General features: G+C 41.2%; 2 protein-coding genes across 5 annotated transcripts; one reads left to right on the forward strand and one right to left on the reverse strand.

Moving 5' to 3' along the window:
- Positions 1-222: 222 nt before the first annotated feature.
- Positions 223-12214, reverse strand: C4HXorf58 (chromosome 4 CXorf58 homolog). The gene is made up of 8 exons (XM_077927415.1): positions 12093-12214; positions 10406-10505; positions 7959-8053; positions 6218-6329; positions 4411-4542; positions 3679-3908; positions 1815-1956; positions 223-469 (listed from the first exon to the last, which is right to left on the reverse strand). Exons 1-8 carry the CDS (start codon positions 12158-12160, stop codon positions 296-298), a joined length of 1053 nt encoding a protein of 350 aa, XP_077783541.1. The 5' UTR covers positions 12161-12214; the 3' UTR covers positions 223-295.
- Positions 12215-12302: 88 nt separating this feature from the next.
- On the forward strand, positions 12303-26937 carry APOO (apolipoprotein O). Of its 4 annotated transcripts, XM_028727484.2 has the most exons (10): positions 12340-12403; positions 14625-14662; positions 15067-15177; positions 15390-15509; positions 17978-18032; positions 20972-21067; positions 21434-21525; positions 23592-23699; positions 24912-24995; positions 26553-26937. In XM_028727484.2, the coding sequence occupies exons 3-9, from the start codon at positions 15079-15081 to the stop codon at positions 24966-24968; spliced, it is 627 nt and encodes a 208-aa protein (XP_028583317.1). In that variant the 5' UTR covers positions 12340-12403; positions 14625-14662; positions 15067-15078; the 3' UTR covers positions 24969-24995; positions 26553-26937. The 4 variants fall into 4 exon arrangements, with proteins under 4 accessions (XP_028583315.1, XP_028583319.1, XP_028583317.1 ...); XM_028727482.2 differs by lacking the exon at positions 14625-14662 and having other exon boundaries at positions 12303-12403; XM_028727483.2 differs by lacking the exon at positions 14625-14662 and having other exon boundaries at positions 12342-12457.
- Positions 26938-27650: the final 713 nt, after the last annotated feature.

Here is a 27650-nt window from a genome sequence, read left to right on the forward strand (position 1 = left end):
TCTTTTCAAAGTTGTCCATGTGGGTTCTAAGGATAAATAACTCTGCTTCTCTCCCTATAGGTCATGTTACCTTCCCTCTTATCTGCTAATGAAACCACCATCGTTGCTTTAGCACAATAAATTGTTGCACCATGAATTTCCTAAAGCCAGACAGTAATTATTCACATGCTATTCATGTTCTTCATGTCTGCAGCATGACAGGAGAAAATTACACACATCAGGACAAATTATTTGTTTTATACAATTCAGTGATTCAAACAGAAGAAATGGAAGGGGACATAAGTTTTATCATGGGTTAGTCTCCCCCAATATCTCCCCCAATATCTTCCACTCGTAGGGATCTGGCCCAGTTGTATAGCTTCACTGCCTCGTGCTCCCAGTCTTCATCTGACAAATGACTTTCATGGCTTGACTCTTCAGTGACTATGGAGTCTGAATGGTCACTTAACAACGATGAAGTTCTCAGCATCTGCTCCAAAATAACCAAGTATAGATTATTCTAAGAAGAAATCACAGCTTAGTTGTTTAGCCTCATACTCCTAAACAGAATCCATTGTATATGTTGCACTATAAGGTGGAATTTAGTGTGGGATGAGGGTGATCATTCCATCAGTGCAATAATTTTTGCTTTCCATCTCCCTCCTTCCCTGTGCACTGTTCACAGAGCCAATTTGGGGGAAGTCATAGGGGCACACAAAGGGGGGGGGGGGAACCCTGTTGCACTAGCAGTTTTTGTTCATTTAGTTGAACCCGCCCATAATAACAAACAAACAAACAAACATAAGAGTCTTGGATTGGACACTTGAGCAGTGTCTGCACTAATCTTCCTTCCTAGGCTATGTTGCAGCAACCAGGATGGTGTCCTTCAATAGGGCCCTATTGCAGGTTTTGTTGCAGAATGTAACTTACTAAGCAGAGCTTATTTTCTAAACTACTGAGCCTCTTGGGCTTGCTGATCAGAAGGTCAGCGGTTTGAATCCCCGCAACGGGGTGAGCTCCCATTGCTCTGTCCCAGCTCCTGCCAACCTAGCAGTTTGAATGCATGCCAGTGCAAGGAGATCAATAGGTACCGCTGCAGTAGGAAAGTAAACGGCATTTCCATGCACTCTACTTTCCGTCACAGTGTTCTGTTGCACCAGAAGCAGTTTAGTCCTGCTGGCCACATGACCCAGAAAGCGGTCTGCAGACAAATGCCGGCTCCCTCGGCCTGAAAGCGAGATGAGCGCCGCAACCCCATAGTCGCCTTTGACTGGGCTTAACCGTCCAGGGGTCCTTTTGCATTGCCACTTAGTTAGAAGTAGATCTCAAACACCAGGTGTTTCTTTAGAAGGTCTATAACAATTAAGGACTGCAGCCAACCCCTTGAGATCTAGCAAGTGAGGTTGCTTACTAACACGTTAATTCCTGCATTTTTTGCATGCCAAAGCTACAAATGTGCTGTTTTAAAATTATGGAGATGGATTTCTAATATGTCTAAATGCCTTTTAATAAAATTAAAACAAAATAAAAATGATAGGATCAGTAAAATACAAACTTTTTTTGGCTCTTTATTTAGTGAGTTACACAAACGTTCCTCAGCATAGGTGATCAAGAACAATTAGTTAGACATAGTGTTATGCTGTTGTCCTCACCTTTCTGATGGCATTTATGTAGAACAAGTAGAGTTACCCTGGTCATAATCTTAGAACTGTCTTATTAAGTTCATCCCAAGGGGGGGAAACAATAAAAGCTCTTTAAGACAGACTAGTAGAATCTTAGCTGTGAGATTTATCAGCATTTGATCAGAAAATTTCTTTTTCTTTTAACATGCTCACCTCTCTTTGTTTCTCAAGGCTATAAGCCTTCCTCATTTTTGCATTCTTCTTCTGAGCTTGGTAAGAGCGACGCCCAGTTCTAGGTGCTGATTTTCTACTCAGTCTTGAGAAGATTGCAGTTGTGGGAATTTGTGGTGGAGTTCTGGAGGGAAAACAATGTTTTAAACAATTTCCCCACACAATTGTACAGAATTAAAATGTTATCAGCATTCACTATAGAATAAGGAAATTCCTCTTTTACAGTGTAATCCTAGGCATGCCTATTCAACAAACCGTCCCCAAATTAATCTAGATTTAGTCCCAATTAAGTGTGCATAGGACTACAACTTTAAAAATGTTTTAATGGGTGCAGCATTAGGTTTCACCAGTATGAATGAGTAGTCATAACTGCACTGTAATGCTTGCACATTTGTTGTCAGTATTAAACAAATATATTTATCACTGACACTATGAAACATTTAAATCAACAAAACCAAAACAACATGAAAATACACTTCTGTATCATATTATCAAAATACTGAAACTATCACAAATATATTTTACATTGAAACCATGTTAAAAAATAAACTAATGGGAGCTGAGCCATTTAGCATTACATGGAAAGCCCTTTAAATACATAGCTGCTATAAAACTAAACATGATGTGTAATTGTTTAGATCATAATATATAATAAAATAAAATAATGTATTAACTAAGAGCTGTAAGTGGACAGCTGAGGCCAGAGCAATGCTTATCTATATCCAGAAGGGGGAACACCTGCCTTCAAATAGACATTCCATTCCATATCAGTCATGGACATTGTCTTTGCAGTGGTACCTCTGGATACAAATGGGATCCGTTCCGGAGCCCCGTTTGCATCCTGAGCAGAATGCAACCCATGTCTGCGTGTGCGCGGATCGCGATTTGCCGCTTCTGCGCATGCGTGTGACATCATTTTGAGCGTCTGCGTAACCAGCAAAACCCGGAGTAACCTGTTCAGTTACTTCCGGGTCGCCGCAGAATGCAACCTGAAAACGCTCAACCTGAAGCATATTTAACCCAAGGTATGACTGTATTATTAATAATATTCTGTTGGGAGCCGCCCAGAGTGGCTGGGGAATATTGTGTGTGTGGATATGTGCAAAATTTAGGCCATCTTGTTTAATGATTTCTCTCAAGTATGCAGAATGCTCATTAAGCGTTTGCCGAAACTGGTGCTTTGAAATAATTCTATGACGGTCTGTGAAATGTGGTAAACTGTCGAGTTTACTGTGCCAGTGTATCTTGGGACTCTGATGGGAGAGTGGGATTTAAGAGTAATCCTGTTCTGTCTGCTGGGCATAAATTCTGGGACAGGATCATGCTGAAATTGGTTTCCCAGAATGCAGGATCAGGGCTACGGTACACAATGTATCTCACAAGGCCTGCTACTTTAGTGGCTTTGTGAATAGAAGAAGTCTGGCTGCCAGCCTTCCCTCATCTGTCTCAGGATATGGGAGTGCAGGTGCTACATCTGTGTTTTACTGATATTAAAAAGCAGCACACATTGGGTGGCCAAGGCAGAATGGAAACTGTAATTTCACACCTTTATTTTCTATTTACACACACACATACAAACACAAGGGAAGAAACCAGGTCCAAATTATCAAACATGGCAGCTGATATGATATACCTAGAGTTTTTCAAACTGTGTGTCGCAACACATTAGCGTGTTGGCTGCAGTGTGTAGATGTGTCATGTGAACGCTCTCCGCACTCCTCCCAGGGCTGTAAAGGGGTTAGTTTAATCTGCATATTACTAGTAAAACTGAATTACTATGACGTGAAATGATGCATGTCTAAAAAGCGTGTCACCAACATGAGGAGTTTGGAAAGCTCTGATTTACCTGATTTGACAAATAGCCATGATTTGAGCACGACACGTTTCTTCATTCTGTGGCCTCAGCAGCAGAAATGGCAATTCCATCCTAAGTCTGGAAGATAGCTTCCCAGACTGTGCATAGTCCATGATGTCATACACAATCATTGATCTGGGAAAATCATGTAAAGACAGCCTTCTCCAGCAGTTATGTCTGCCACCATAGTATGCTGGAACCTCATCCATGAGATTGCTATACTAGACAGTCACGAAAGAACAATATGTATGAGAAAGTTGTACTAGGATTCTCTGGTTATCTTTTGTAAACTACCCCCTTTACTGCAATTCTTCCATTTTATCAGCCAAGAAAATGAATCCTAAGGCTTCAGTTCTGTGAAGTAAGTCCCTCTGAATGCAGTGGAACTTACTTCTAAAATATGTAGGGTTGCATTGTATATTATTACTGCTAACATAATATTTTCTATAGGATCTGTTGCCTGGATTGAACTGAATTTTACAAATACACAAATATAATCACAGTGTATGTGGTAATATGATGTTGCCTTGCTCTTACTAGTGTTGTATTTAAGTTGACTTTGGGGCTGTTCAGATCTTCCTCCAAACCTCTTCCCAAGTGAGACTGAAAGCAGGTCTCAGGCTCATTCATTCCCTCCTCCAACCCTTCCCACGTGTTCGGTCTTTTTCATTATCAGATTAATTAATTACGGCATAAGGGGCGGAGAACATAATCATTGCTTACTTGTACGTGGTCTCTTATTGTAGCCACATCTAACTCCTCTGTTATTCCATATTTCTTATGCTGAAGTTCATCCTGCAGTATCTGATTATAATACGTCCGGTATCCCATTAATTTGCAAGCATCAACAGCCGCCTATCAATCATCAGAAAATATAGAAAGAGCCTCAGTGTCACTGTAACTCTACCCTAAATCACCATTCTGAAATCCTCATGCATTCAACACAAAGCTCAGCCTGATTATACCATTATAATCAAAAGTGCATCAATTTTGTATCTGAAAATTTTATAGGAGCTTGATGATGCATTTTCTAAGGCACGGTTCAAAAGCTTAGTGGAAAATAATCCTAGTCTCATGAAGGAAATGTAGCTGCATCCTGCTTTCCATCATGAGCTAAGTGTCACATCAGTTTTTGAGAGGGAAGAACAGCATGAATATGATCTCTGTACAAAGTGTGTGCATCATATAGTAAGTTTCTAATATTCTTAATATTTTATTGTACACCACTTACTATGTGAAGTGCAGGGTACAATTTCAAATATAGTGGTACCTCGTGTTAAGTACTTAATTCGTTCCGGAGGTCCGTACTTAACCTGAAACTGTTCTTAACCTGAAGCACCACTTTAGCTAATGGGGCTTCCTGCTGCTGCCGCGCCGCTGGAGCCCGATTTCTGTTCTCATCCTGAAGCAAAGTTCTTAACCTGAAGCACTATTTCTGGGTTAGCGGAGTCTGTAACCTGAAGCGTATGTAACCTGAAGCATATGTAGCCCGAGGTACCACTGTAGTAAATTCAAACACAATGTGAAGAAGCAGGTATTGATGGGGAGGGCAATCTGTACACTAACTGATGTCTTAGAACCAGTAACACTAAGAACTCAAAAAATTCTAAAGAATCATAGAATTGTAGAGGTGAAGGGATCCCAAGGGTCATCTAGACCAACCTCCTGCACTGCTGGAATCTCAAGTAAAGCATATGTTAGCTAGCCATCTAACCTTGGCTTAAAAACATCCAAGGAAGGAGAGTCCACCACCTCCTGAGGGAGACCGTTCTACTGTCGAACAGGTCTTACTGTCAGAGAGTCTTCTTCATGTTTAGTCGGAATCTCCTTTCTTTTAATTTGAAGCCATTGGTTCGAGTCCTACCCTCCAGAGCAGAAGAAAACAAACTTGCCCCATCTTCCATTTGACAACTCATTAGATATTTGAAGACAGCTATCTTGTCTCCTCTCAGTCTCTAATTTTCCAGGCTAATCATACCCAATTCCCTCAACTGTTCCTCATCAGGCTTGGTTTCCGGACCCTTCTTTTTGCTCTTGTTGGAACTGTCTGCATTTGTGCCTTCAATATTTCACCTTTAAGAAACTCCCATCCATCTTGGACTCCCTTCTCTTTAAGAATTTCTGACTATGGCATTTCACCCAGTAGTTCCTTAAGATTTCTGAAATCAGCCTTCAAGTTCAGAGTGGGTATCCAACTAATACTCAGCTTTTCCTTGCTTCTATATAATGAAACCCAAGAGAACATGATCACTTCCTCCCAAGGTTCCCAGTACTTTGACTTCCTCACTGGCTAAATTAGGGTATCTGCTTAGCCTACTTAGGCCCATGGGCTGAGATTTCTGCATTGCAGGGGGTTGGAATTGTTGACCCTCGTGATCCCTTCCAATTCTACAATTCTGATTCCTCACAGCTGGTGTAAAGTTATCATAATTAAGAACAGTAGTGTTTTAAATATAAAGAACAACTTATTATAGTATCAAGCTTAAGTAACAGATGATACAGAACATTAAAAAAATATCCAATAGGTTACCTCACTTGTTGCTGTTATTACGCTTTTCCCAGTGATGTAATGGGTGTTTTGGTCTCTTGACTTGCAAAATATCTTGAACACAACGAAAGGGGGGAAATCAGATCCAGCTAATCTAAAAGGATGGGAAACACCAGAACTTAATTACCTATTGTTATTAAACAGCTTATTTAATGTTTGGCAATGGAAGTGACTGTTTTCACTTTAATTTAAATAATATGATTGGCAATGTTTTAAAAATCCATCTGTGGTTTTATTTAACAAAGGCAATCCAACAAATTATATCCTTAATCCCAAACACATGTTAAGAGTATGTTCCCTTGAAAGGTATGGGATTAGCTCTAATCTGTATGCAAATTGAGGTCTATGGGGTGGATTTAACTAACCTGGTTCCCTAGTGGATGCCAGGGCAAGGATTCCCAATATTGCAATGGAGCTTCCCCCTCCTCTTCCCCCAAATCTGCTCTGGGTCAGGAGAACCCCCCAGAATAGTGCATGAAGGAAGAAATGGTTGCATTGAAAGAATGATCAAATTAGCACAATGTTGAATTCTATCCTATGTGTGTAAAATGTTTTCCTTTCTGGATCTCTATCTGCTGGGAATAGTGAACACATTTTGCCTCACTGGACTAGAATTGAATGTACAGTGCTAAACATATAGCTGACCAGTGTGTCTTGGCACATCTTGGGAGGAAGAAGTGAAAATAGATCTCTTGCTGTCCTCTATTAACAGCAGCTCTGCCAATGCTATCAAGTCAATGGAACTCTATGGATGGGACTCAAGTGTGTTTAAGGCAACAATCTAGGACATAGTTATAAGGAAATAAGATCAAATGTATATGTTCAGTAAAATCACTTGGTAAAGTCTATATCATTTCAAACTATAAGCTGTCTAAATGCCTATCTATCTACACCTCCTGCATGTTGAAAATCAGCATACCAGGCAGAAAGATATACTGTATTTTTCGCCCCATAGGGCGCACCTCCCCATAGGACGCACCTAGTTTTTTGGGGGGAGGGAAATAAAGAAAAACAATTTTATTCCCCCCCCCCCAGGCGCGGGGCTGGCACAGGGGAAGCCCGAGCTTCCCCCGACCCCAGCCCCGAGAACAGCCTGCTATCCGCAAGCCTAGGGAGCCCCAGCGGGAAGTCGCGCCGGTCTCCCCAGGCTTGCGGAGAGCTGTGCGAAGCCCGGGCGCGCTCTTCAGCGCGCCCCAGGCTTCGGAATGCAGGCAGCTCTGCGCAGCCCTCGGGAGACCGGCGCGAAGTCGCGCCGGTCTCCCGAGGGTTGCGCAGAGCTTCCTGAAGCCTGGAGAGGGGTCAGCAAAAGCCTACATTCGCCCCATAGGACGCACACACATTTCCCCTTCATTTTTGGAGGGGGAAAAGTGCGTCCTATAGGGCGAAAAATACAGTACGTAGGACTGCAGCCTTAGTTACTGTCATCAGTAAAAATAAGCCTGCTCAGATGGAGTCCATATTGGTGTTTTTTCATAGTAAAGTATCACTATGAGATGCTTATGATTCTTGTATACTACTGTTCTTGTGAAGCTACTGCCACACAAAGTAGAATAATATATTTGTTCATTTATCAATAGGAACAATTCATTCTCAATTACTCTTCTTTGGAAGAAACTTCCTCCATTGGAATCACCCCTTATAGTAACATTTAAAAGGTGAAGAAAGAGACCGTTAAACTAAACAAAATATATTAAACCAAGGCATGGAAATGTAGTACTTTTACCTGAATCGAACTCTGCACGTAAGAGTAGGGTCTTTAAGAAGTTCAGCCTCCAAAGGACACACTCTTTTCAAAATATCATGAGTAATGCAGTACTCCTGAAATAAATATGTTTTGCTCAAAGTTTTCAACAAGCTTTGTTTTAAAGCAGCATTTAAAATAACTCTATCTTGCAATAAATAAATAAATAAGTATATATGAGACAAAACTAAAGAAATAAGGCATACTGAAGCAGTGATAATTAAAAAGAAAAAAGGAGGAAGCCTCAGTGAGGAGGTTGGAAGTCATATGGAGAATTTGTAAATTAAGAAAAAGACTTAAACAAAATAACTCATTGTTAGGAATTTAAGGATTTGTATAAATAGGTTGGAATGTAATTTTTTTGTTGTGTGGAAAATCAAGAAAAAGAAAAAAATAAATCTCTACCTTGCTCTTCACTGTGAATAACAATTCTAGAGCAGATAACAATAAAATGTACATATGAAGGTAAAAAAAAGTAAAGGACCCCTGGACGGTTAAGTCCAGTCAAAGGCAACTATGGGGTTGCGGCGCTCATCTCGCTTTCAGGCTGAGGGAGCCAGCGTTTGTCCACAGAGCTTTCCGGGTCATGTGGCCAACATGACTAAACTGCTTCAGGCGCAACGGAACACTGTAACGGAAACAAGAGTGCACGGAAATGCAACAATTTTACAGTAAAGGTAGAATATATTACAGTCACAGCCCAGGTCATGAGTAAAGGAAGAGGGAAGTATCAGCATGCTATGGAAGTGCAGGACTCCAACTCTGAAGTGTTTTAATTGACTTTAATTCTGTAATTTTATATTGTAACTGGCGCTGTGGGTAAAAGCCTCAGCGCCTAGGGCTTGCCGATTGAAAGGTCGGCAGTTCGAATCCCCGCGGCGGGGTGCGCTCCCGTTGCTCGGTCCCAGCGCCTGCCAACCTAGCAGTTCGAAAGCACCCCCGGGTGCAAGTAGATAAATAGGGACCGCTTACTAGCGGGAAGGTAAACAGCGTTTCCGTGTGCTGCGCTGGCTCGCCAGATGCAGCTTTGTCACGCTGGCCACGTGACCTGGAAGTGTCTCTGGACAGCGCTGGCCCCCGGCCTCTTGAATGAGATGGGCGCACAACCCTAGAGTCTGTCAAGACTGGCCCGTATGGGCAGGGGTACCTTTACCTTTAACTTGCCTGGTATAACTGTTTTTAAACAAACATCAATGTACAGAAGTAGAAATTATTTTTAAGAAAAATTCTAAGGACAACCCATCTTGTAAACAGCAACTACTCCCCAAAACAAAATAAGAAATAAACTCAATGACCACAGAATGAGTCTCTATATGGATGGGAATGGAAACTTGGAGGATAAGGTAATAGAATGGAGTATGCAGGAAGAATGCATGGCTAACTAGAACCCTGAATAGGAAAATGGCACACTGCAATTTTCTGTTGAAGGCCCATTTATATAGTCACCTTTTCAGTCTGAAAAAGAACATGTGCCTGTCAACGTCTAACTTCAACTAGAATGTTGAGGCATTGGCTATTACAGGGTCTGCAGCAAACCAACACATCTTCAGCCAAATTAGAAAAAAGTAACAGTTGGGTCATTATTTTGCTTATTTGGCTTGAAGGGCATGGAAGACTGGGAGTAATGAAGAGTAATGAAGATTGCTTGTGTGTGTGTGTGGGGGGGGGGGGGTACTTCTGGTCACAGCCTGGTCCCTGGATAACCAGGTGGTAACAATGGCCAGGAGTGCTTTTTATCAACTTCAGTTTGTGCACCAACTTGTGCACGATCTAGAGTAACTGGGGTTGGCCTCATGCTTCAACCACATACAGGATAATGTAATGCACTCTATATCTAGTTGCTTTGAAGATGGTTGGCAAACTTCAAACAAATGCATCTACTATGATTTTGACTCCAATTATATTATCTAATATAGTAGCCTTCTGCATTGGTTACCAAATTATTTCTGGCCTCAATTCACTGTGCTGGTTAGATCTTTAAAATCTTAAACCAGTTGTGGCCCATCTCTGAGCTTCTGAATCTGTACTGTTTTACTTTCAGGAGCAATAATTATTCCTGATGGGGAAATGGCCAAAAATCAATTCTTGCTCCTCAGTAATTTAGGATGCAGCAATTTTCTGGTTGGCTTTCCTCTTACACCACACAGCCCAGCCCCTCTGTGTTAGCAGATTTCTATTGCCAACAGTGACAGAGAGCATGAAAGTATTATCACTGGGTCCCTGCTGGCTTTGGAATATTTGTAGGTATACTGTTACAAACAAAACAAATATATTCATGATACCTTGAGGGATACCCCTTGCAAGCCAGAGCTTGTTTCTATTCCTCAATGCAGCCATACAAAGGGAAACCACTTTAATAATAGAGTTATAATGACACATTAAACTACAGGACTACATCTAGTCAGCCCAAACCACATGCAAGAGCATACCGCTGCCCGAATTGTATGTTTCATGAGTGTATACAACCGTAGCCTTGTGTGACTCCACCACGCCTTCTGAATAGTTTTTGCTGCTGTGTCAGGATGAGACCTGGTGGAATAAATTGAAAGTTACCAGACTATGGTGATTGGAACTTAAAATTATCGCCAGAAATCAATTACATCCCCACAGGCCCATAAAGGGAGGAAGAGTGCACAGCTGGGTACACTTGTCCTGGACCTCAGAGAGCTATGGCAGTCAGGGTGGGTCCGCCAGGGGCCTGCCAAACTTATGCTGTTTGAGTTTATAACTTTACCCTAACAAGACCTTTACCCTCCAGGCCTCATACAAGCTCTGTGCCAGCCTGCACCCACATGCTGGAAAGAGCTTCCCTGTTGCTTTCTGTTTTGCAGCTATTACAGAAACAAAGTTTTTTCTTCTTTTTTTTGTTAGATCATTTTTATTAATTTTCCAATAAAAGACATCCAATTAACACATCAAATCATAAACCAATAAAAATAAAAAACTAAAATAAAAAAGGTCGAATTAACTTCCAAATTGTAATTTTTAATTTTACGGTTTCCCATAGTCTGAACCTTGAAGCATGTCCAAATCTCAGTCACAGAGACAAAGTTTCTGACAATGTTTGAAACTCCCATTGTTCTAGACGCATTTTGCAACAGGGAATTTCATTAGCGCAAGCAGTTTTAGCTCTGGGTGCAGTACTGCGCCTAAGATTTCAGATTAAGCCTGCAGAGTGGAAGGAAAGGAAGACCTTTTTCTGCCTTCCAACTACTCTCTGAAGGCTGGATAATATTAGGGGGTTGGGCAGGGGAAGGACTAAACCAAGTGAAAAATGAACATAATTTAGCTGCAATTCATTCATTTACAGCTTTGTATTCGTGTTATAAAAAAGCACACCTAAACATTCCGTTGTTGCGCCCATAACCTAGGTTTAAGGTGCCATTTAGCTCCTTGCTGTCACATCTCAGTTTCCAATATTGGTTTCTGACCATCAAAAAGGTGACACCCTTCAACATAGATTAAACTGTGCTCTCCAGGCCAATGTTTGTGAGCCATAAAAGAACATATATTCGTCAGAAAACTGCTCACAAGACAAGTTGTTCTATTTGTTCCACCCTTGTAGTTTGGGGGCCAGAGTCCACACAGATCCATATTCGTACTTAAAGACTGATTAGGTTTTTCCAACTTGCACAAACTTTTCAACGTGTTATGTTACGCTCCCCCTGCAAACACGTCGGAAGCCGGCCGTTTGGGACTTAAATCCGTGGTATGCTTAGACTAGGGATTCAGCTAGCTATACAGCTGCAAATAAAGCGTTTTAAGCGTGTTTCAAGCGCAATATACAACATGACACGAGATGGCAATGGTGAGACGTATGGAAAACTCTATGTATTTTTTAAAAAGCATTTTCAGAGCGGCTTTTTACATGTGTGTAAATCGTTTTCCTTCGCGTTTCCTTAACAGTTGGCTGAGGAGGAAATTCAGCACGCGGGGAAAGCTACATTTACTGAGCGCCTGCCTCACATGCGGATGGTAAAAGCCCCCACGCGAAAAGGTGCCAACCCACACGGCCACCTCCTCCTGCTCTGTCCTTAACAAATTCACGGTAGAATTGGAAAAGCATAGCTCACTTTCAGCCCAGAGCCAGGCTCCCAGCCTATCCGACGCCCTTACCTCCGCTTTATTCTGCTGTCATTCTTGGATCCTGCCAGGTGAGAGCTCCTGCTCCATATCGTGGCCATCCTCGACTCAAGAGCCCGCAGGCGCCGCAGTCGAACTCCTTTAGCCGGTCGCCTAGCAACAGGGACGCACAACGCGACCGGAAGCCAAGTTGGGCACCGCCCACCAATCGCGCGCGACGTCTCTCCTCCCCCTTCCCTCGTATCGGGCTGGTGCCGCTCTGGCGTCCGTCCGCGGCGCGTGGTTTGTGCGTCATTGCCGTCGCGCCGCACTCCCGCAGCGGCGCTGTCCTCGGCATGTTCAAGGTGAGAAAGTTTCACCTGTAGTTCTTGAGGAGGGAATTGAACGAAATCACTGTGGTTAGTTTTCTTTCTCTTCCTCCGCACCCAGCCCCGGCTCTGTTTCGCCGCGCGCGACTTTCGAACTGTGTGTGTGTGCGCGCGCGCGCCCTTGCGCCGTCACGGTCGGCGCCGCGCTCGTATTACCGCGCGGTTGCCATGGAAACATGCCGGTCAATCGCGGCGGTTTTTAAAAAAAGGGAGTGTAGACGGAGGTTTGCACGCGCTGGGGTTAGCAGCCCCGCCCTCTTCAGTTTTGTCTTTTGTGTGGCCGTTTGGGCTCCGCGGGGGGGGGGGCAAGCCGGACCGGAGAGTGAACTGCTCTTCTAATTCCAAATCCTCCGCCCGCGCACATAGGGAGCCCTCTCGATGTTGGGTCAATGCAATACGGAGTTCAACTCGCATTTCAGCCCTCGCGCAAATCCCCTCTTCCCTCCCATTTAGAAAAGAATCTAAATGCGATCTGGTGCTGTCGGCTCAATTGGATGTACGCATATGGCGATAAAAAAACCCCCAGTGATGATGTTCCCCTGTCGGTGTTCATTTCCTAGCAGAGTTCCTAGCAGGCTTTTTAAAACGACTAAATCGTATGCATTTTGATGGCGCTGACTCCCAAGCGAGTTTAGGATTGTAGTCACGTCAAATCAGAGGTAAATACCATTGAATTCTGTGAGACGTGCTCTCAGATAAGTAAGTGGCTGTAGGGATGCAGCCTTAGTTCGTAGCACAACCAGAGAATCCTTTATCACCTTCAAAGATGCGAGTTACAGTCCTAACACCACTTCATGTGGAGTGAACCCTGTAGAATTCAGTAGGACTTCTGAGCCTATGTTTACATATGAATAGATTAAGTAACTTATCATGAAGTGAACTGTAATGCACAGATGTTTTATTATGCCATAATAAATCTGTTAGTTTTTAAGGTGCCACAAGCCTCTTTGCTTTTGCTGTTTTGCATGGGATACTGCAGGGGCAAACAATATATGGAACTGTTTTTGTGTTTTTTTAAAGGAAGATGGTCTGCCATGTAATTTGTATTAGAATTCACAATGCCTACAAACCTGAGTGAAGTTTTGCTTCTGATACAGAGGGACAATGAAACTTATTTCGGATCTGTTACAGGAGTAACTATTCATCCCTCATCAGAGGAGCATTGATTGTTGATTTGTATGTTTCTTAAATGTTTCAGTTTATATTCAGGTGTTTGAAAATACAGTACAGTAGTTGCTAGTTTTCTAGGGTTATACATCCTGCCTTTCTACAGGGGGAGCTATAGGACCAAGCTATGTGAAATAGAAAGGTGTTTTGTATGTTAATTAACAATGTAATTGTCAAAAAAATCATGATCTGTTTTTTCACTTAACTGTATTTGATGTAATTCATACTCCCAACCAATTTGTGGAACTCTTGGATTTGATGACTTTGTTATTCTATCTTCGTCGCTAATTTAACTGCTGTGGTTTCAGTACAATCAAGTAAATATATTTTGTGGAACAAAATAAATAATTCAATGGTAGTTTTGAACATGGTTGTAAAAATAGAGGCTATTAAATGCCTCCCTTATGATAAAACACTATGCACACTAGATAGTCTATGAATTAACAGTTAAAGTTTAAATTAAACTTTCTGGGCCATTTTCAGTACTGAGCATTTGCAGAGCTTTGTGTTGTACATTATAATCATATGCATGTTTACAGAAAATTTTTCCCTCCCCAACTTCAGTGATCCCAAATAAAAGTGCACTGGGTGGCAACCATAGAAAACCTGATGAAGATTGAAGTGTTGTTCTATTTTAGGCATCTGTTTATTTTAAGAGAACATGTTACTGATAGTATGATTTCTATTTGAAGTATTCACTCAAATTCATCAATGCCATGAGGGAGCTCAAGTGTGCACATAAAGTTTCTCTGTCTCCCAAGTGTTCTCTCCCCCCCCTGCCCCCGCCCAATTTATTATGGTAGACAAATAAGGATCTAGACAAACAAGGATCTGCACACACTGCTTTTCTTTCTCTTTAAGTGATGCCTAACCATTGTTCTGAATATGGATGGCTTAAAATCCTTGGAAGAGTGATACAAATTGTTTGTAGTCCTTATGCCGTCAGACATTTATATAATTTGTGTGCTCTATTCATCTTGCCTCATTCCTAAATTTATTGTAGCAAACATGTTGGTATTGGTATTTACAGATTATCTCCAAAGAAGCTAATTTCCCTAACCTCTGAAGGTTAGTATGTTCTCTTCTTTGGTAATTAATATTTATTTATAACAATAAACAATTACAGAAGTGATGGGCAAGTTTCATTTCTGATGGCAGCTGAGTGTCAGGAATTGAAAGCACAGCTTTTCAAGCTAGATTTCCATGGAAGCTTATCAGAAAATATTGATTTGCTTCCACTGTGCTCCAGTTCAGGCTTAACTGAAAACAGAAACGTTATTGACATGCTATCCTCAAGAAATGCAAACAGAAATACTGACAAAATGTAGATTGATAACAGTGGACAGGGTTCTCTAACTACACACTTCTGATAAACACCTCGGCTTTTTTATCTGCATGTATATTAGGCGTATGGGATGTGCAATATAATTCCACTTGAGCCCATAAAATATAAATGTTTTCATCATATTTAGGTAAAGCAATTGATGGCTGCTCCTGCTAGTTTAAGCTTCCTTGGTGTACAAGTTTATGCCGCTGCTCCTGAGAATGATGCATCTAAAAAGAACTTACTGAAAGTTGATGAGGTAAGAGTCTGTTGTCTTTGTAAACAATTGTTTTCGGTTAGCCAGCACCCAGTTTCAATGTGGCCATTCTTAATTAAGAAGGTTCCTCTTTCTGGGGTGCAATTATTCTGCATACACGTTGATGTCCTGAAGTAATGCAGTACTACTTAATGTTTACTATTGTGGAATAATTTGACAATAGCAAGTAACTTTGTGTTTTCTGTTGTTCACAGCTTTCACTCTATACTAGTCCATCACCAAAATCAAAGTATGTGGAAGATACGCATACACAGTTGGAGGAAGGTATCTGTTATGTGCGGCAATCTTTGGAGCCATACACAGCCTGGTTTCAGGTATAGCAGTATGTAATATTGAGAGTCCTGGCAACTGATGAATTCATACTAGCATGAAGATCTCATTCCAGAACTTCCCATGAGTAGAACCAGTTCTCTTGCATACTAACTGTTGATACAGATGTCCCCATACCATCATTTTGCCAGGATATGCTGTCTTGAAGTAATTCTACCATTTTCTAAATACAGATTTGCCTGACAAGCTATCTGACCTAGTTTTTGTTTGGTTTCAGACACAAACTGAGTGTTAACACATGTTATTTAGCTCCTGTAACGAATGTGCTTGAAAATGCCCAATTGGTTCTTTGTTGAAGGAAGTTCTCTTAATGGAGTTTTCGGGTTGTAAGCTGAGGGGTACAGTTAATAGGAACTTTATAGAGTTTAAATTCATAATGAGACTAAGCTTTCACTGTTAATTATTTCAGATTGTGGAGATGCAAGTATAAGAATTCCACAAACAGGTTGTAGTCCAGATAAGCTAATGGCCAGTGCATTTACATTTTAATCTCCCAGTCCTGTTACCGAAGCTTCCATACACCCCTCTGGTTTAGGGCCCCCCAAGACCACCTGCAATTTGGTGGTGCTGGCAGATTTTTTAAACAGGGTTATGAGCAGGATTTGGTCAAGGCCTGAGCCAGGGAAAAGGATGGAGCCCACTGCCAGAGTTTTCTTTCTGCAGGGTGCCCCTTTGCTAGCAGCTTTTGTGGGGCACTTATAAAGCAGTGCCCCACCAAATCGACACCCCTGCTCTCTGCTTCCTTCCTCTGCCTCTCATGGCTGTACGTTTAATTAGGCTTTGGTGTTGTTGTTTTTAACCAAATAAACATAAGCCCTGCACCTGAACTACTTCGGGGCCAGTTCCAGGGTGGTGCGGGTGGTTCTGGATGGAGTGTCCTGATTTGGGACCCGGTGATTGTGGTCATGGCTGATGGGGCTGTGCACAGCCCTGTTTTTTTAATCTACCTTTAAAAACTAAGCCAACACGTGCCATGTTCCAGTAATATCTTGCTTGTGGTTCAGGTTGTTCTGGTTTAATTTGCAGCTGTGGCACCATTCTTGGTATCACTTCCATGTTGCTTCCTGGTTGTGAGTATTACTGGGAGCAGTGGCATGTGGTGAAATTTTTCTTCTTCGTCAAACCTTTATTACGCATTACAAGTACAAGCCATCATAAAACATCCATATATAAAATTTTAAAATATATACAAATAAACAGCCATGTAAAATAAATAATAACGAGGATTTTCATTGGGATTTCTCTATGAAAATTTTTGTAGGGGAACAGCTGGAGGCAGAGGCACCAGCTTTGCAAGGGCGATGGGGCAGCACATCATGTGTGTGACATTGGGACATCCTGACGTTGCATGCATGAACATCGTGCCTTCCTCCCTAAGCTGGGCAGAAGCTTCCCAGGCTGTGGGAAGGAGGCATCAGGGTTCTGATAGGATGCTGGAGCCCTCCTGCCTTCTTCTCAAAGCCAGGGTGGCTCTTGGACCCGTGAGCATCACACCTCCCACCCTAAGCTGGGCAGAAGCTTCCCAGGCTTTGGGAAGGAGGCATCAGGGTTCTGATAGGATGCTGGAGCCCTCCTGCCTCCTTCTCAAAGCCGGGGTGGCTCTTGGACCCGTGAGCATCTCCTTCTCAAAGCCGGGGTGGCTCTTGGACCCATGAGCATCACACCTCCCACCCTAAGCTGGGCAGAAGCTTCCCAGGCTTTGGGAAGGAGGTGCATGGGGAACATTTAGGGGACTAGCCTTGTCCCCCTAGACCACTGGCTGGGAGGTGCACTGTGCAGTGCTTCTGCGGGATTTGATCTCTTTCTTTGTTCCCACCCTGGCTAAGAAGTCGGAAAGCAGCAGCCAGGACATTTGAGCATTTTGACTTCCTACAATCTCCTTCCTTCCATATCAGAAGAAGTGAGAAGTGAGGGAAGCTACCTCAGTCAGGATTCAGGAATTGCTGCCTCAAATATGGGAATGGAGAGCTTCTCTTCCCCCTCCTCATGAGGTCAGTCTGATGAGTAGAGTGAGACATGAGCTTCCGTGAGTTGTAAGGTTACAGAAATAGAGGAAGGGGCTAGAGCTAGTGCACTTGTCTGCTCCCCCACCCAAATCACACACATGCAGATTATTTTGTAACACTCAAGAAGGCTCTAGGTTGCCTTCTTGAAATAAAGTGTTTGGATTAGAGTGTGCCTTGTACAAATGACAGGACCATTTAGAGACACCTAGAAGTGAGGAATCACTAGCTTACATTCCTTCCTGTGTGTGGTAGACATTCTATAGCAAGCCTGGTGTTACTTGGTAGCCTACAACATAGTATAATACGGTATATAGAGATATGATCTATATAGAAACCATTTTAAATTGCTTTGGAATACCTGTAATGCCACTAGGTGCTTACAAACAGCTTCGTGATCTTCTTTGATGAAAAACAGTAGCAATTATCACTGTTGTTCCCATCTCTAGGGTTTTTCTGACAAAGCCATGCCCAAAGTAGAAAAAGCAGCTGAATATGGCAGAGGTAAGATCCATTGATAGTTCCTACAACTAAATCAGATGTGGTTAAGTAGTAGCAAGATTATAAAAACAGTTTTACATAATCTGTATGATTGCAGCTGTATTCAACATTGCTAAAGCAGCTGCCTCATTCTGCTCAAGGGGAAGCTAGCCATGTAAGCTGCTTATTTCTGCCCTCTTAAAGGTCTCATTTATTATAGGCACATCACACCAAAGGTTACCCATAATGAGATCCTGTGGGGACCTAGTCATACTGAGCCCATTACAGTGGTTGTTTTGTTGTCAGTATGCTGATTATAATTAACACAAAAGGCTTCCACCTTTTTTACTGCAACTTTCAAATCTTTGCCTAAGTTATGCAGGAATGTACTTTTCTCAGCTTACTGTAGTTTGTCACTGCAGGTCTTAATTCCCTCCTCTCCAAGAACATTATGGCAGTGATGGGTCTGATATGCTACAAGGAAAGGCTGGGAGATGGGAAGCATTAGGGGGCAACAAGATACCTGAATTCTGTGTTAAGGCTATGTTGAAATAATAGGTTTTGATGCTCCTATACCTATACTGAAGCATTAGAAGATATGCAGCCTTGGCTTCTCTTTCTCTCTGTAAAGGAACCCCGGTCTTTTCAGCATTTCCTGTTTAAATGTTTCTGTTCTTTATGGTCATGACTTTCTAGATGTGCATTGTATTTCTCCATCTTGGCTGTACAGTGAGGCGAGGCACCAGTTAATTGCTGCATATTTATTTGCTGCAATGTATTTGGTTTTATTGGAGCGTATTAGGCTCAGAACAATGTGGTTATAAGAAGATAAGAGACCTATTCGAAATGAAACAAAGGTCTTATGCTGTTTCAAATAATGGACAAACAAGAAATGATTGAGTGAAAGTGCAAAAGAAAAGATCTCAAAATGCATCTCTTCCGGGGCATAATGCACTTTGGACTTTGAACCATAAGCTAATAGTGAATAGGTTATGCAAAACAAAAGGATATTTATTTAGATAACATCACTGAGGATCAAATTAGACATTAACATGGAGTTGTCTGTAATGATCTTTTTACAAAAATGAACTATGGGACTATGGGAACTATGGTTTCTAACCCTTCCCTCCATGCCATTTTCTTGCTAGCTCCCCCACCCCGTGTCATTTGCCCCTACTGGAAACAGTATAGTCATATACTACCTGTCCATGTATGTCATTAAAAAATAAAAATCCTTAAGCTAAAAGAATCCGATTCTTTTTCTCTCTCTCAAACTGTTTAAATGATTTAAAAAACAGAAAGAATGACGAAAACCACCGTTGGGCAGTACTTTCATTAGGACCAGCCAAAATTGTAGCAAGTTCTCAAAAACTCTTCATTTAGATTACATTTGCTTTTTAAAAATGTAGAGAAATGGAAGAGAGAATATTTATCACTTAATACTGTACCTTGATCTAACTTCAGAGTACCAGTTCCCTTTACCCTCCCCAAATTACTCTGGCCCACTGTTCTGGGGCTTAGTTCATTCTGGGGCTTGTCAATCCCAGGGCTGCAGCTAACTAACCATGGATGATCGAAAGGCAGTCCTGTGCTTTGTACAACAGAATAGAATGCTTATTGCAGATGTATTTTTAAAGGTTTCATGCTGGAGAAAACTGCACATAAAGGAATCTGATAAGCTACACCCTGAGGAATCGTCCCTTATTGCTGTATCAATACAGCAATATCCTGTTCGATACCAGATAGGGTCAGAAAATAGTAAATGGTAAATAATTGTACATTTCTGAATCATAGCATTGTAGAATTGGAAGGAACCCTGAGGCCATCTTGTCCAACCCCTTGCGATGCAGGAATCTCATCTAAAGCATCCCTGACAGTTGGCCATCCGACCTCTGCTTAAGAACCTCCAATGAAGTGCATAGAGACTAAGGCATTGGTTCCGATTTTTGAAAGTATTAATTTCATTTACTCAAGAACTCTCAAAGAAGCAGCACATTCACATTTGCTCTGCAAGAATGGTTCCCAGAGATTGTTTCTTTGCCTAACCAGATGTCCATTCTAGCAGCACCAAGAGGACAAGGTGGAAGCTCCATAGTGCTCACTGGGGTTCCGCAGAGATCTTTTGGGCAAATGGCTACTCTTAGAACTTTTCTTTTAATTCTTATACTCTTAGCTCAATCTTTTGGTTGTGTGACACAGTCTTGATTGCAGATACTCTTTGGATTGCAACATCAACTTGGAATGTTTTTTGAGCTTGCAAGATTCTTGCAGCATCTTTCAGATCCTCATCTGAATGCTTCTAGGTTTCAGGGTTTCAAGGTCTTTTCTGACTACATGACTCAAAGGCCATAATCTCTGTCCTTATCATAGTGCCTTTAGGGTCTAGGCAAATTGGCATTGTTGTTCTGGAACATGCAGTTTCATCCCCCAAGGAATGTTGTTTTTCTTTAATCTGATGTTATTCTTAAAACAAAGTCCTGTTTTTAGCTGTGTGCAACTGGATCTTGTTTTCCCTGACAGCCACATTTCCAAAAATTCACCCATCCCCTATTCATACAAATTAGAATTGAGTACATTAATTTTTTTTAGTAAGTATAACAGTGTATATGATTATATTCACAGAACCTTCAGATTCATTTTGCAAAATAAAATCTGGCTTGATAAGGTGTGCGACAGGTACTAAAAAGCTGGGCAGAGCCAGGTTCAAATCCCCACATTGCCTCTCATCCTAACCCACCTCATAGAATTGTTTTGAGAATAAAATGTGGGAAAGCTATGTATGCTGTCCTGAGCTCCTTGGAGGAAAAGTGGGTTATAAGTGGATATTAAAAGTTGCTTGTAGTTGTAACCAATTATTTGTAGTTGGAAATATAAGTGCAAATAATACTTTCAAAGTTAATTGAAATTATGAAAAGATATACATACATGGCATGTAATATGATGCGTTCTGATTTTTATTTTAGAAGGCTACGAACTTCTCAAAAGCCCACCTCCAGGATTTTATCCGAGGCTTGGTGTCATAGGTTTTGCTGGTATTGTTGGCTTGTTTCTGGCTAGAGGTATGTGATAATTTACAATTCCCCTCTTCAAATTCTATGTGATAAATTTCTCTTTCATTGACATAAATATTGATGTGCAATGGAGATTTAACTGTATCTTTTTAATATGTTGAATCCTCATAATTGTAGAGAAGAATTTGGAATTATGTGGGCAGGATCTGCTAAAGGCTCGGAAGCCAGGCTTGAGTTCTTTAGTCGTTAGTATATCTATGTTCTTATAACAATGTACCTATAACAAAATATTGTGCCATTTGGATAGCTTAGGCTGGCTGAAAAAATTGTGTTATAATGTGTGGATCACCTTGTTCAGCACATCATTTGTTGGATACAGACATCGTGAAAAGTAATGTATATTCTTTGGCGCAGGTTCCAAAATAAAGAGGTTGGTGTATCCAGCAAGCTTCATGGGGATTGGTGCTGCTCTCTACTACCCGCAGCAAGCCATTACCCTTGCCAAGGTTAGTACTGTGAGAAATCACACAGTTCCTATTTGTATAGCTGTAAATATGGCTTGCAAATAGCAAATGCTCATCTGCTGTTGTATGTACAGTGTTACCTCGGTTTAAGAACAGTCTGGTTTAAGAACAATTTGGTTTACAAACTCTGCAAAACCGGAAATAGTGTCCCAGATTGAGAACTTTACCTCGGTCTAAGAATGGAAGCTGAATGGTGGAAGGGCACTGGCAGTGGGAGGCCTCATTAGGGAAAGTGTGCCTCGGTTTAAGAATGGTTTTGGTTTAAGAACGGACTTCCGGAACAGATTAAGTTTGTAAACCGAGGTACCACTGTACTTTGTTTTAAAGGCAAGCACAGCTTATTTCTTACAAAAGCCTGCATTACTAATACATGCAGTCTAAAATGCCAGAATGACACAACATAGGGTAGTCTACTTCTTTTGGTGTCTTTGTGTCAGCTAGGCAGGTTTTAAGGTTTTGCAGTGTTGCTGTATGAATGATCAGTGATCAAAAGTCTTGTTTCCACACTTGTATTCCCCTCAGGGTTGCCTTAGAATTCGTAGAATAGCCCTAGGTATGTATTTTTCTTAAAATTGTCTCTTGGTTGAGTGAATCCTTGTGGTTGCTTGTTCATGTGAAATAATTCACTCTCATCCACTGAAAATGGTGAGGTTATCCTCCATATCATAAGTAAAGCTGAAGAAGCAGCTGTTTTTGAGGCCCTCTCTAACTGTGTAAAGCAGTGCTTTTTCCCTAGAAAAATAGGTGCTGGTGCTCACCATGAAGTTGTCACTGTAAGTGTCACACTTTTTAACAACAACGACAAAAGATGTGCCGGTACTGCGTACCCTTGAGTACCCCTTGGGGCAGGAGAAAGCACTGGTGTAAACCCATCCCTCTCAAGTGTATTTGAAGCAATTAAATCCCACATTTAATGTGTTTGAAGCATACAGCAATGCTATATGGAATGAGTACTGAAAGTAATATGCTTTGAAGTACAAAGACATGGAGTACAGATGGAGCACAGCACAGTTTGTTTACAAGCTGGTGGCTTAGCCTTAAGTTAATGATTAATCAGGGTTCTTGCATATCATTTTTTGCAGCTGAAGTTTTGAGCAGATGTTTTCTAGATTTATCTTTGACCTTTCTTTAAGGATAACTAGTAGTTATCATATGCTTCTTTAAGTATTTTTCTAGACAATCTCTGCATTTTGTAAGGCTGGCTTTCTTATACAGCTTTTGTGGTTTCTGTCATGGTGTTCCATTGTGCCAGAAGCGGTTTAGTCCTGCTGGCCACATGACCCAGAAAGCTGTATGTGGACAAACACCGGCTCCCTCAGCCTGAAGTGAGATGAGCGCCACATCCCATAGTCGCCTTTGACTGGATTTAACTGTCTGGGGGTCCTTTACCTTTTTACTGGATTTGATCCGGTAAAATAAATTGAATAAAGGAACTTCATAAATGTAAAGTTTGCCACCACATCCCTTAGAAACCTCTAAAAGACCGCCTTGACAGTGTGGGGTGAGGTTGCTGTGAGGAGCAGGGTACAGGAGCGTTTTCTTTCATTAGCTACTTTTAGTTATTTTGGGAAGTTTACTACATTCCTCAAGAATGCCCCTGAATCTCCTCCTTTGCCGGGGGTGCTACTGTGTTGGGGCGGGGGGAGAAGGAGACTGGGAAATATCCTTCCATAAACCAACTTAATCTGCCAATATCTTTAGCAAGACATTTTTCTTGCAAGAACAGCTTTTTTAAAAAGTTGGTACTTGTGAATAGCTGTTGCATTGCTACAGTAGTTTGATTAATCTCATAGAAACGATGTTGTCCTTGTTCAGAGGGCTCTAGGCTTGTACTGCATGGATAGCAATTGATCTTCCCTGCCATTATTGGGCTGGGTCAATATTTTGCTGTAATGGCCTATGGCTAGATACAATAAAAGTAATTAAACTAGCACTTCTTCATAAATGTTTGTAAAGTTTTTTTTAAAAAAACCCTAAAAATAAAAATACACAGTGTTTCAAGTGGATGTTAATTTGACTGTTGTTACGAAATCTCTGATTTCTGAAAGGTAACTGGTTCTCAGCTGTACGACTGGAGTCTCCAAGCCTACATAAATATAGAATCTCTCTGGAAAGATCCTCCCAAAAAGAAAAAATCTGCAAAAGCCAGTGACAAGGTATGACATTTGAGAGTTTGTTGTGCTGTAGGTGTATCTCTGTTCTTGGCTGTGTTCTTTGTTTCGGTGCTATTCTCCCTATGCTTTTAGAGAACCAGAGCTGTGCAGGGATAAGTCAAATTAGTCCCATAGTTTCAAGTACATGCTGTTGTTCCTAGAGTTCGAAACTCCCATTGTTGCAGGCATGTTTTGCGAAAGGGATTTTCATTAGCCCAAGCAGTTTCTGAGCTCTGGGCGCAGTGCTGTGCCTAAGATTTCAGATTAAAACTGCGGAGTGGAAGGAAAGGAGGACCTTTTTCTGCCTCCCCACTTTCAGCTACTCTCTGAAGACTGCAGAAGAGACCCTTTTAAGAATATTAAGGGGGTGGGCTGGGGAAGCATGGCTTTGTTTTTTGCAGCCTTCCGATGAAGACTAGACCATGTGAAAAATGCACATAAGATTTTAGCTGCAGTTCATTCATTTTCAGCTTTGTATTCTTGTTATAAAAAAGCGTGCCTAGATATTCCATTGTTGTGCCCAAAGCCTAGGTTTAAAGTGCCATTTAGCTTCTTGCTTTCATATCTCAGTTTCTAACATTGCTTGTTCCTACTTTCATATACTCATAATTAGGAAATGCAGCACAGTACTAGAAATGCCATGCTCTTACAGGTTTGGGATTCAAGCAGCATGCTACTGCTGCTCTTAAATTATGTTTAATGGGAGATGCCGTGTAATATGCCATTTGAATTTTTTACATAGTATGCTGCTCATTCTTCAGGTTTGCGTGTTTATGCAGTAGTTTGTTGCAGAAACAGGCTACAAGCCTCTACATCCCATCAGTCAAAATTGTAGTTACCTTTTAGAGATGTCAGTGACATTTTTCAAGTTCTTGTATCCTTCTGCTGTTAATTGCATCATATCCTTTCCTAACCTCATTCCTCTCTTGTTCCTTTTGGTTAAACTACTTCAACATGTTAATTTCAGTTGATGGTACCTGACGCGTCGTAGGCCCCTTGAAATCCATGGATTTGTTAGTGATGATGGCCTTCAATCTATTTGTTTCAGTAAAGGACCCCAAAATACATACTGAGGAGAAGCTAACATTAGATCATCCTCTAGAGATGGTATATGCCCAAAGAGTATGGAATCTTATAATCAAATACTTTATTTTGTGGAGGCAAATTGTTTTGATAAAAAATTATTAAAACTTCAGTCTGTGATGTCTTTTTAAGGGTGATGCAGATAGTGACAAAACAGCAAAAGTACAAGAAGAAAAAGCAATAAAATAGAATTGTCTATGGCTTCTCAATGAACAGGTAAGGTGCACTAACTATTCCATGGTTCCCATGAGAAAAATAAGAATAGCCCTAAAAGTAAAACTGGATTAGTTGTTAAGTTTGTTTTTTAAATTCTTCTGGCTCCAAATACATAATTTACTCAAATAGAACACTTGAGTGATGCAATTTTAAAACTATTAGCTGTTTTTATTACTTGTGTTATCTCTCCTGACCATTCCAAAGGTATGGTGATGTGCATAATATTTAACTACAGCAATTAAATGTTTTCAAAGGCTTAGAACTTTGTAAAATATAAATCAAGCTGGGGGTTTATCTCTAAAGCACCAGTTTGCAAACTCTGCTTAGGTGCATAGCTGAGTGGCAGAAAATCATGCTTTGAAATCCATGTTTGGAATAAAACAGTAAATACATATCTGAAAGTAATGTATCGGCTTGCACCCCTCTATAGCTATGGTTCCTGTTCCCTTTTTGCCGGAGGAAGAAAAACTAATAAAGTAGCTCCATTGCTTCTCACTTGGCACATTCATTTGAAGCCCTTCTGCCATGTGTTCCCTCCAAGGGAAATGCGGAGAGTGCAGACATGAGAAAAATACTTCTCAGCAATGGCTCCCCACTTATGGTATACTCTCTCCAGGCAGTCACATTACTTATGTGGTGTAAGAGCGAGCCAGTGTGGTGTAGTGGTTAAGAGCGGTAGTCTTGTAATCTGGGGAACCGGGTTTGCGTCTCCGCTCCTCCACATGCAACTGCTGGGTGACCTTGGGCTAGTCACACTTCTTTGAAGTCTCTCAGCCCCACTCACCTCACAGAGTGTTTGTTGTGGGGGAGGAAGGGAAAGGAGAATGTTAGCCGCTTTGAGACTCCTTAAAAGGGAGTGAAAGGCGGGATATCAAATCCAAACTCCTCCTCCTCCTCCTCCTCCTCTTCTTCTTCTTCTTCTTCTTCTTCTTCTTCTTCTTCTTATCTTTAGGTGGTAGGCAAAAACAATACTTTTCCATCAGGCCTTTGGTTTTTAATTATGTCTGGCCTTTGTCAGTGGGTGTGATGTTTTACTCCTTTTTTTCAAAAATATGAATCCGTTTTAGATTTTAGTGTATTGTAGTTTATGCTGACTTTAATGTATGTTATTAATTTTTTATTGTAAATGCATTGATATTTTGTAATGAAAAACAACTAATAAGTTTGATAAATAATAATCATTTAAGAGTTTTCTAGAAGGTAAATCAGATTACTTGAAAATTGGACGGTTGCTGGCTAATGTGAAATATTATGTTATCTATAGAGTTGTTTTATATGCACTAACAGCAAGGAAACTATGGGCTACTTTTTGGATCCCACCTCAAACAATGTTGACTAAACATTTTGGGGAACTTAACAATTTTTTTTTTTAAAGTTTTGAAAACTTGCAGTTCTGTTTAACTTATTATTGGATAATCTCTCTCTCCCTCCTCCCCCCCCTCCGAAAAAAGCACCACAACAACACTTCTGCTGTGTGGAATAGTTTTTGGTTACAAAAACAGCAACAATCTTGACTGACTGCAAAAACTAACTTTAAAACCCTTCTTTTGAATACAGATGGATTGAGCGCCTGCAGGAGATCAACACTTTTCTAAAAAAGAACAGAATCTGTGTTGACTATGAGTACATTTTGTCTGTGATTTGGCTCAACAAGAACAAGACTTACAATCTGTTTGAAAGCACCGTATCTGGATCTGAAGGGACACAGTCCTGTTATTTGCCAGCTTTGGACTTTAGGTCAGAGTTCAGCAAGATTACTCATAGATTTTGTCAGGACCTCGGTCTACGTCTGCAACCCTGAGCCCTGCTTACAAGGAAGTACTGGACTTAATGGGACTTAATTCTAAATAATTGCTTAGAAGTGTCCTGCAAGTTGAGTCTCAGAACTCCTCTGTCTGTTGCTACTATTTATAGGCTTAATTAAAATGAATGCCTGATTCCCCCCTTATGTTTGGTCATTTAATCAGCATCCATATATTAATCAGAATAAATTACATTCTTGGTCAGAACAAAGCTTAATTGTGTTACGGGTGGCGGTGGAGAAGCTAAACAACATATGAGCATTAAAGTTGTGCCCAGCAGTAGGCTAGCAAACTTGACAAAAGGCTCAGAAATACAATGGCCTTGTCTCTTTTCTGTGCCTTCCCCTTCCCCCTCCAAATCAAACTTTTCTGGATGACGAAGGTCAGTGGGAAGTGCATAATGGAATGCCTGTGAGATTCCCTCTATAGATGGATGGGAACAGAACTCTTTGTTTTTCTTTAGGGTTTTTTGCTTGCCTGAATGCACAGCTCAGTAAGGGTCAGAATGCTGCGCTGGTGAGAACTAGCTATAGCATAGCTAATGACTTCGTATCGGCCACTCAGGAAGGAGAACTATAGAGCAAGGGAATGCAAACATTTTGTGTCGGGTTGGACACAATAGATGAGCTTTATCTTGCTTGCAGCCACATCACATCATTTCCAAGTGAAAACAGCCTAGCTGAATGGTGGCATGCTGGCAGGCTGCCCATTCTTTAGTTTCACGTGCAAGAAGTTTGCAAATGCATTTCAGACATGTAAATGAAACAGCACAAGGCAGCATTGAGGATTTCTGTTCATGCCAAGAACATTGGACCAGCCGAATGGGAACACATTTCGATATTTGATGGGATTT

Source organism: Podarcis muralis, chromosome 4 (genome assembly GCF_964188315.1).
Source record: "Podarcis muralis chromosome 4, rPodMur119.hap1.1, whole genome shotgun sequence".
Taxonomy (NCBI): domain Eukaryota; kingdom Metazoa; phylum Chordata; class Lepidosauria; order Squamata; family Lacertidae; genus Podarcis; species Podarcis muralis.

Coding starts and splice junctions, on each gene's coding strand:
- C4HXorf58 (XM_077927415.1), bottom strand. CDS start 12,160: ATGGCCACGATATGGAGCAGGAGCTCTCACCTGGCAGGATCCAAGAAT. Junction 1,957..3,678: donor ATGGCTATTTGTCAAATCAG/GTAAATCAGAGC, acceptor TTTTCCCTCCAG/AACTCCACCACAAATTCCCA. Junction 470..1,814: donor GCCTTGAGAAACAAAGAGAG/GTGAGCATGTTA, acceptor ATTTTGGAGCAG/ATGCTGAGAACTTCATCGTT.
- APOO (XM_028727482.2), top strand. Junction 15,178..15,389: donor ACTTACTGAAAGTTGATGAG/GTAAGAGTCTGT, acceptor TGTTGTTCACAG/CTTTCACTCTATACTAGTCC. Junction 23,700..24,911: donor CTGCAAAAGCCAGTGACAAG/GTATGACATTTG, acceptor TGTCTTTTTAAG/GGTGATGCAGATAGTGACAA.